The sequence below is a fragment of the Pundamilia nyererei genome, unplaced genomic scaffold (genome assembly GCF_000239375.1).
Source record: "Pundamilia nyererei isolate P.nyererei 1_Seehausen unplaced genomic scaffold, PunNye1.0 scaffold00188, whole genome shotgun sequence".
NCBI classification, from domain to species: Eukaryota; Metazoa; Chordata; class Actinopteri; order Cichliformes; family Cichlidae; genus Pundamilia; species Pundamilia nyererei.
The window spans coordinates 1,054,036-1,064,521 of NW_005187589.1; the positions used below are offsets into that span (position 1 = coordinate 1,054,036).

Consider the following 10,486-nt stretch of genomic DNA (forward strand, 5'->3'; position numbering starts at 1 on the left):
GCCTCGAGCGCTCATACAGACTTTATAACAGCACTCTGTAGCCAAAAGACCTAAAGATGGCTGTGTGACAAATGCTGGATCTGAAAAAGTATTAGTCCAGAGCAGAAAACCATGACCTTCAAACATGTATTAGAATACAAAGGCATGCTCCTCAGAAAGGCGCTGTTGGAGGACTGGTGCCAGTCAGTTCACACTGGCCATGGCAGGAAAGAACACCACAGCCATTTAATTATCTGGTGATTCTTACATTCTCATCAATGCACCTGTGAGTAGTTTCATTAGGATGAATGTGATCAGCTTTTCCATTGATTTGCATTCACCTTTTCTTCTTACGGGATAAAACCACGCAAATCACCCCACAACATCATAGAGCCACCAGATCCCCTCACTGATATCCATAAATCCAACTTCCACGGACTCTTTCTGCAATACCTAAAATCCAGAGTTCTCTAAAGTGGGTTTAAGTGCATCCTCTATGTCAGTCTTTTTGTAGAATGCTCTTCTTTAAAATTAAATGTGATGATTGAGACATTTAAACAAAGAGAGACAAATGCAGTACTAGTGCTACATTATGTAGGTAAGTGTGCGAGAGATGTGGCGTGACGGGTAAACTGAACACTGCTGGACCTACAGACCCACAAACCCCGCTGCCCAGTACAGTAGATGAAACACCACGGGCCTTTTTTATTATCACCTCTCAAAGCTGTTTAGCTTTGGCAGGTGGCAGCATCTCTCATCTCTACTTTTATAGAGCACAAATACTCTGTAGTTTCTTTCATCTTGGTCTCTTTGGTAAAATGTGGGTCGTTCATATGAAGCCGTAAACAGTAAGGAGCTTTGTCTTGTACTTAATCTCCTCCCTTCAGCAGCACCGCTCTAAATCCTGCAGTGATTGTGCACACTTGGTCCTCATGATTATCGTCAGCACTTCACACGTTAACTGATGCTATATGAAATGTTTTAAATGCCAAAATAAATTAGCAATGACGCACAGCTGCTGTGTTCATGAACTCTATGCTCTGAAAAGCTGTGCTGAGAAATGTATGCAAGTCTGAAAATAACCAATTAACTAATTAAATCTGAAATCAAAGTCAAGAAGAAAATTATTAGGGATTAGGAACGAATGCAAACGTATTATCTTCTGGGTTTGTCATAGGATTTATTTACTCATTTAAGGAAGGTGGAGAAAATGAAGTCAGGTATTATTTTTCAGGCATAATTCTTTTGGAAACAAAATGTAAAAAAACACCTTTGCCTTGCTGGAAACAAGAAATGAAGACACACAGAAAATGAAACAATCACATTTCAGGCCCAGAGACAGTGACGACTCTGTAAGCAACAAGCACAGAAGAAAAAAACAGCTGAGACGACCTTGTTGTTGAGGATGTGAGGCTATGAAAGGGGAGTCGATGGGAGTAGACTGAGGAGCTGCGGCACCAGCCTCCTGCAGCCTGCTCCAGGGTTCCCCCATTAAAGCCTGCTCTGCAAGCAGATGGAGTCAGTTCAGGAGTGAGGACGACTCACAGCCTCTTCACTGGATCACACTGAGCAGAGGAGGATTGTCTCTGACATTTCAAAAAGGCATCTTAGACGAAGTGTATGACAAGAACAACTTCAACTTCGCGATGTGTCCACATCCAGACGACCACAGAAGGTGATACTGTGTTAGAATGACAGACCTGCATCTGAAGCTTTTCCAGTGACTCCTCCGAGAAGCTACAGTTCATAATATGAGGATATATACTTCGGGATAACAGCACTGACGCTAATATTAACCATTCATTATTAAATTAAATTATCAGATTAAAAAGTCACCTAACGAATGTAAGACAATTACTTGTGTGTGTGTGTTTGTATTGTACACCAGTGAATAAGGGCCAATGTGCCTGCTACTCTGGGTATTTTACAGGTGACAGTGAAGAACCTGAACATGGCTCAACTCAAACTGCTGATGTTTTCTTTATTCGATTTTTGTACGGTTCAAATGAGCCTTTCGATAACAGGAGTACGATAATAAGACGAGTCACATGACGTAGTTTACATCACCACCACCCTAAGCTGAACGGTTCCCTTTGGAACAAAGATTAGAACCATCAGGTTCAACTTTTTAGTAAGTAAGATGTGTAATACAGATTTACATTTGCAGATTTACGGTGCCCATCCATTTACTAATAGTTTACTCATTTATGAAGTTATTGTTTAACAACCAATCAATTAACAATGGTTACTAGCTTCCTGAATTACGTGCTGGGGTATGAGCCATTTCAGTCATATGCTGGCAGGCCAAAGAGCTCCGGCTCAAACTCCTCCATACTCCTTAGTCGCAGCGTAGCCTCCTGGATAAGGCTGCGGTCCAGGTTGTCATCGGGAATCGCGACCACCTGCATTCCTGCTGCCAGTGCTGCCTTTACACCATTGGGAGCATCTTCAAACACCAAGCACTGGGCAAAGACAGGAGAAGAGAAAAACAGTGATATTATCCTATATACTCACCTGGATTTCACCTCCTCAGATAGCAGGAGCCGATACCACAAACATGAGAGAAAATTATATAATTATATAAAAGTATAATTAATTTTTTCTTTGTAGCTTGACTCTGCTTAATCCTGTCAGGTAGAATATCCATTTATTTTAAGAATAATGACCCTGATGAGCCATAATGCAGGCCAAAACTTCAAACATACTGCAGCTGCCAGTGCTCCCCCTCAGCCTCCCCGTAGATTCAGTTTTATTTAGATAAATCACAACAGCCACAAGGTGATTTTAAGTTACAGACTCTACAATAATTTATTGCTTTTATTTCATGTCACTAAGCATTACCCAGAAGTTCTTCATCTTTTCCTATTTTATGAAAATGTGATGATTATACAACAATATCAGGGTCCATGACAGACTCAATGGTGCTCAAGTGGTTGAGAATCTGCCTGCTGTGCTACTGTCTGTCAGAATGACCACCTTCAAACTGTGAGGAAAACGACACCGTCAGGTGGGAGCCCAGTTTAGAGGTAGTGGTAAACAAAGATCGTGGGTTTTCCCTGCACTGTGGGAAGCTGCATGATGACGTGTGATGCTCAGCAGCGGTTCTGCTGAGTTAATGCACTGTGGAATCCACTATGACCAAACTGCTCTGACAGCGTCATCAGTTTCACAGTAAAGCTGATGTTTGTGCATGTCCATGGTGCAACTGCAGAGCATATATGCAAGTGGTCCTGGCATGACTTCTAGGGTGGTATGTGAAAATACCAGCCGCACAGGAGTCAAGACAATCCTGTGTAAGTCAGTATATTTGTTTTAACAAATTGGACGCTATCAACACACAGCCCACAGGAGCAAATGCATCTATGATCACATCTCATAGAGCTAGAGGTTGAAATTTCTACTGTGGACACATTTTATTTTTAAGCAATAGAAAAAAGACAAAATACAAACAAATAAATAAACTAGATCTTCTGAATTTACCACAGGAAATATATAAGAAACTTCTTTTTCCATTTTCTTTTCAAACAGGCTGGAACTGAACATAGTAATAATAGCTGAAGTATTAATAATAACACACAAAACAAGATGTTACGTAAAAACATTAAAAAAAAAACACGCAGACTAACTGCCTTTAAAAAATGGTTTATGCACATGTTCAGCAAGGACACTGTGGCAGCTGCAGCCTTCACTGGGAGGTCGTTCTGCTTTCACTGTTCAATAATCACAGGAGAGAAGCAAACAGTGGTAAGAGTGCAGCACTGTCAGGGTTAGGAGGAATATTTAATCCCAACTATTCAAAGAGATTTAGCTGGAAACAGAATGACATCTGTGCAGATGTAGACACAACAAACTACCTACTGCAGGGGTGGGCAACTCCAGGCCTCGGGGGCCGGTGCCCCTGCAGGTTTTAGATGTGTCCTTGAACCAACACAGCTGATTTAAATGGCTAAATTAGCTCCTCAACATGTCCTGAAGTTCTCCAGAGGCCTGGTCGTGTGATTCACGTGTGTTGACCCAAGGTGAGATCTAAAACCTGCAGGACACCGGCCCTCGAGGCCTGGAGTTGCCCACCCCTGGCCTACTGCCATGCCAAAATATACGGTGATGTTGGAGGTGAACTATTTAAACTCAGCTGAAATTAAGCCCATGACACTTGACCAGTAAAGTGAACAGTAAACACAGACTTGCAGCAGAAAATCAGTACAATCAGCACAGTTAATTGATCTTGTTCAAGATTTATCTAAAACGTTGTCAGAATTAGAAAAAGAAGTGTTTTGTGTGAGGGTGCACTGATCTTCACCTTCAACTGTTAGTCCTTGACTCATCCAAATGAATATTTCTATAATCAAATTCCCTCAAGACTTTCTGTGTAACTCTTCGGAAAAAAGGGAATTCTGATAGCACGCGCACGGATCGGAGAAATTCATCCTTTAGTCAAAATAAATGTCAGCAACAACAGACAAAGTTTTCAGTTTGGCACAGAGATGCACTGTTTGCTCTTCTGCCTCCACACACATATGACATCCCATTCTTAATCCATAGGGTTTATTATGATGCTGGCCCACCCTTTGCAGCTATTACAGCTTAAAGTCTTCAAGTAAGGCTTTTCCACAATATTTAGGATGAATGAGTGTGTTTATGGGAATTGTTGAGTCACTTTGGAACAGGAAGGAGCCATCCCAAAACTGTTCCCACAAAGTTGGGAACAATAAATAGTTCAAAATGTCTTGGTATACTGAAGACTTCCAGGGGAATAACATCGCTCTTTTGGACCATCCTGCGTGTTCCCCTGATCTAAATCCAACTGAGAGCCTTTGGGGATGGATGGTGAGGGAAGTTTACAAAAATGGACAACAGTTCCAGACAGAAGATGCCCTTCGTGTAGCCGTCTTCACCACTTGGAGAAATGTTCCCACTCACCTCATGGAAAGGCTTGCATTGAGCATGCCACAACGGATTTTTGAAGTGATCAACAATAACGGTGGAGCTCCTCATTACTGAGTTCATGTTTGGAACTTTGATTTCTGTTTTGGGGAAGTGTATTGGTTTTTTTTTTGGAGGTGTGGTCCTAAACTCCTTTTGAGCTGAGGTGGTTCGGGCATCTGACAAGGATGCCCTCTGGGCGCCTCCTGGGTGAGGTGTTCCAGGCATGTCCCACCGGGAGGAGGCCCCGGGGCAGACCCAGGACACGCTGGAGAGATTATATCTCTCGGCTGGCCTGGGAACGCCTTGGTATTCCCCCGGATAAGCTGGAGGAGGTGGCCGGGGAGAAGGAGGTCTGGGCCTCTTTGCTTAGGCTGCTGCCCCCGCGACCCGGCCTCGGATAAAGCGGATGACGATGGATGGATGGATGGATGGATGGATGGATGGATGGTCTTAAACTTTTGATCAGCTGTAAAACTATAATGCACAAAATGTTTTCAGGAATGGCCAGACTATAAAAAATCCTCCAAAAGCACACTGACAACTCATCCAGGAGGTCACAAAATGACTCAGAACTCTAGAAATATCGGGCTGGCTGTAACTCAGGAGGTAGACCAGATTATCTAGTTATGGATCCCTGGCTGGTGCAGTGTGCATGCCAAATATCTTTGGCCAAGATACTAACCCTAAGTTGCTCTCCACTTCTTCTTTCCTGGGTCTTTTCGCGTGTGTTATGAACAAATCTTCTTTTTTTCGGTTTTATTTTGTTGTATTTATCCACGACACCTTAAAGGCCAGTCTGTGAAAATATTGTCGGGCATAAACCGGTCCGTGGCGCAAAAAAGGTTGGAGACTGCTGCGGTAGAGCTCAAAGTGGAAATACACTATTTTAAAGGGCTGTACACACCCTGTATGCATAAGCAGAGTATATTATCATGCATCAGTGACAGCTAGTCAGTGACAGCTAGATCCTTTTTTGGTGATTTTCTACAATTAACTGCCTCTCGCCCCGCTGTTTCCTGTTGTTCTCTTTTAGCAGCATAAAAATAGACGATGTCTATTATGCATCAGTATGAATGTGTGTGAATGTTAGATAGAAAGCACTTGTGTAGGAAAAGCATAAAAAAGTGCTCCTGGTTTAAGTGAATAGTAACATTCATTCCCTAAAGTCAAACATTTGGTCTCCTCCGTTCCCAGAGAATGGACCACTGTTTAATGAAGAGTGGGTGCCTCACAATGACATCACGCTGTCTCAACATTTTCAAGACATGTTGCTGTTGTGTTTTTGTTTTTCATCTCCAAATGCTCTGTTTAAACTGAGTTTTGTGGTTTTATGCGTTTTATCCTGAAATAGGGGTTATGATTTATTCACACAGTGCTTCTACATTTTGGCTTAGTCTTTGATGAGTAAACAAATATAGCGAAATGTGACATGAGTTGTTTTTCAGGTTGTATTACCTTCATTCTAACACCTGGTATGGGCTGGACAGTTCTTTATTATATCTTTACAACTGACAGAGGGTGTACTTTCTTTTTTCTCTTTATCACAAATTTCTCTTTCAATTCCATCTTTTTTCTTTTTTGTGGCTTATGGCTCCAAACAGCACTTCAGTGTGAATAAAGGAAGTTGCAGTATAATGAATCTTAAGCTCTACAGGAGTCACCAAACGCTAAGCTTTACTGAAGCCTTAAAAACTCTTGTTCATTTCAAGTCTAATGCTCAGGCAGAACAAAGGGGCATCCTCAAGCCTCTTTAAAACATAATTGACTTCTGTGATGTCACTAATCCTGAAACTGAAGGATCTTGAACAATGATGGTGGAAACACTCAGAGTCCAGAGCACTCTTGCTAATTCCCTTGATTGAGAGCAATTAAAAACGGTAATTATCCAATGAGCTCGTGCAATGACCTTTAAATCTGCTTCCTGATTGTGCTGAACTGGATGAAAACAGACACAGATGCACAGCAGACTAATAGCTTGGGTGGATTACAAAAGTCAAAAGTTAAAGAAATGAACTAAAAATTTCTAGAGCTACACAAAACAAATCTGTGGATCAACAGAAATAGCAAAAAGAAAAAAGAACCACTGAAAGGATTATATGCATGTTAGATACACTACTGGTCAAAGGTTTTGGACCACCCCAGTGTTTCCAGTTATTTATTGAAGTTCAAGTCGATCAAGTCCAAATGGTACAAAGGTGAGTGGTGAACTCCCAGAGGTTAAAAAAAGGAAAAACAATGTACATTATACATAATTACACACAAAGGCCATCTTCAGGGAATCCAAAATTCAAAGCTTCCAACTGGCTCCGCCCAGCCTCCTGACTTAAGATCCCCATGAGCAGAGTTATGAGCAGACACAGCGCCCACTGGTCCTGCTCTTCAAGAACCAGCAGAACCAACACAATCTGGATTCACTGTGTACTCGAGTACACACTGCTGAACGAGTCAAGACAAAGTACAGTGAGGCAGAGCTGTGTGTTTGCTGTGGGCAGATTCATACACAGACATTTGTTACAGGCTCACACACATTTGGCCCTCTAATGCAAACACATTGCCCCTTTAGAGGAGCATGGTGCAATAATGTGACAGCAGCAAATGCCTGCATGCTGTGATTTGGAGGCAACTTGACTGGCTACAGTCTATGCTGCTGGCTATGGACAACAGTTCAGTAAACAAGGCTCTCAACTACAAGATTAATGCGACTGAGGTGAACAGTGCGTACAACCTGAAATATAATTTCTTTCTACCCAGAGATTAATAATAAATAATAATAATGGATTGCATTTATACAGCGCTTTTCAGGACCCTCAAAGCGCTGTATAATTCCACTATTCATTCACTCTCACATTCACACACTGGTGGAGGCAGCTACAGGTTAGCCGTCATTTACCCTCAAGAGCGCTGCACAATTGCGATCGTTGCTCAAGAGTTGGGAGTTCGCCTTGTAATCGGAAGGTTGCCGGTTCGAGCCCCGGCTAGGACAGTTTCTGTCGTTGTATCCTTGGGCAAGACACTTCACCTACCGCCTACTGGTGGTGGTCAGAGGGCCCGGTGGCGCCAGTGTCCGGCAGCCTCGCCTCTGTCAGTGCGCCCCAGGGTGGCTGTGGCTACAATGTAGCTGCCATCACCGGTGTGTGAATGGTTGTGTAAAGCGCTTTACGGACTAGAAAAGCGCTGTACAAATACAGGCCATTTACCATTTTTACTCTGCACAATTATTTCCCCGAAATCAGAGAAAAGTCAAGATTCTAATGCAACAAAAACAATAGCATCTTTGCAGTTTTAATAAAAAAAAAAATCAAGCAATTTAAATAACATAGGACAGCACTGCTGCCATTTGGGTGACTCTAACCCTCATCAACACTGCTACTGTGTAATCAGCATCTAGCTAGCACTCCAGAAAAGGAAAGAGGACTAACATTTCTACATGACATAATGTTTCTACAACATGTCCTACAACCTGTCATGTTTCGGTAGGTTTGAGAATTGCTGACAAACTAAAACTGGTAGGAGTTTTGTATTAAAGCTTTATAATAAAGAGGTCAGAGTAGGGAAACACGGCAGACACATAAACATAATAACATGGTCATTTCTATGTTATTACTATGCAATTAGCAAAGTAAAAACCACTTAATACCCATTAATATCAAGGTAGCAACAGCGGTTACAGCTGAGTAATACTGCCCTGAAATTTATGTAATAGAATAATGAGAACCCACAAACTGGGGGTAATAATATGGAAATACAACTCCATAATAAATTGTTAATAATAGGGTAACAAGGGAGGAACAAGAAGATAATACAGTGTTATTACCACTGAAATACCTGAGCTGCACAATGCAAAACTGCCTGTTTCTATTTAATAACACATTAATAACCAAATAATAACCTTTTAAAACAAACCTAAAGAATAGTAATGACACCTGTGCATAGTTTCTGTGTAATAAGGAGCAATTTAATACCACGGTCGTGATAGCTGATTAAAACAAGCATCAGGAAGTCCTGATGACCTGTGGTTAGTTTTGGGTTAGCAGAGTGTAGCAGAGTTAATTTACATTTATACAGACGACACAGATTAATTCACTGAATTTGTTATACCAACTGTATAACTGCTCTAGTATGAAGACAATATACAGTAAACTGGAAATGAAACATCTGCTTTCATCGTGTTGAATTCAATTCAATTCAGAGCCACTACAACTGATCTGAGGATTTTCCCCACTTGCTGAATCTCACTTTCACCCCTGACTGCTCTCATTTCTGTTTAGGTGTAGAGGATAAGTCACCCTCTACCATGTTGGCAACATAACTCTCTTTTACTGCTTGTGTCCTAAATAATATTCAAACTGAATGCATTCATTAGAATTAGAGTACTTTGTATTAGAGTACTTTTTCACTTTTACTAGAGTAAAGAAGTTGAATCAGTACTTCAACTTGTTCTGGAGCAACACAAGTATAAAAATATAACATATAAGACGTTCTTCAAGAAAACACGATTAAAGGCCAAAGGTAAAATTATTATATACATTATATAAAATATATTACACTGCAGCAGCAGTTTTAGCCGTTAACACAGACGTTCATTTTTAACATTATGAGTTTAAGGTGTGTAAGCCTGCCATGGGGTCTCACGAGTGGAATAATGTGCGAACAGCTCTCGCCTGTGATAAAATGGAGATGTAATGATGTAATGGAAGAAATATGGAACAATATATTTTGCAATACCTTAAAACAAAAGACCATAATGTGAAATCATAGATATTTTTAGTTTGTCATTTAATACAGATCATCACCTATATTGCACAGCAGGTTACTGAGCTGTGAGGAAGATCCTCAATTACCTGCTGTGCAACGGAGCACCGGTCTCATCTTAATGACCTTACAGTACCGCATCACCCCAACAGAGCACTTGAGTGTTTCCTCTTTTATACACCTCTCCGTGTTCAGTTATTACTTATTATTAATCCCTCGCGCTCTTCCACAGCGTGTCGTTGTCCTGTCTTTGTATCCTCATCCCCAACCTGTTGCAGCAGATGGCCCCGCCCCTCCTGAGCCTGGCACTGCAGAAGGTTTCTTCCTGTTAAAAGGGAGTTTTTCTTTCCTACTGTCGCCACATGTTTGCTCATAGGGGTCATATGACTGTTGTGATTTTCTCTGTATTATTGTATTGTTGTTGTATTTCGGTGCTATATAAACACAACTGAATTGAACTGAAATTGCATGTTTAGATTCAAAGCAAAGAGATAGTAGAAATAGTGGGAAGGCAATACACTGTACTGCAAACCTAATACGCTTTATGAATATAGAATCAAGCTTTATATCACTTTCATGTGTTCATGTTTCAAACAATAATGCCAGTATATAATATATTATGTAACTTGTATGTCTGAAATTTAAACATCAACAGGTGCTATGTGCAAAAAATGCCAAAACAATATAGAAACCATGAGCCATAAAGAAGGCTTTCAATAGGTGCTGACCTGACCTATTGATCTTTCTGAGTTAACTTCAATAATTACTTCCTCCAAACCATCAACGTGTCTTTTAGACCCCATTCCTACAAAACTGCTCAAAGAAGTCC

General features: G+C 41.1%; 1 protein-coding gene across 1 annotated transcript in view; it reads right to left on the reverse strand.

Annotated features, from left to right (window-relative positions):
- Positions 1 to 1,145: 1,145 nt before the first annotated feature.
- pudp (pseudouridine 5'-phosphatase) overlaps positions 1,146 to 10,486 on the reverse strand; it is a 38,223-nt gene continuing 28,882 nt past the window's right edge. The window contains exon 4 of the mRNA XM_005747098.1: positions 1,146 to 2,441. Within this exon, the coding sequence (XP_005747155.1) occupies positions 2,265 to 2,441 (177 nt within the window). The 3' untranslated portion in view covers positions 1,146 to 2,264. The remainder of the gene's footprint in view (positions 2,442 to 10,486) is intronic.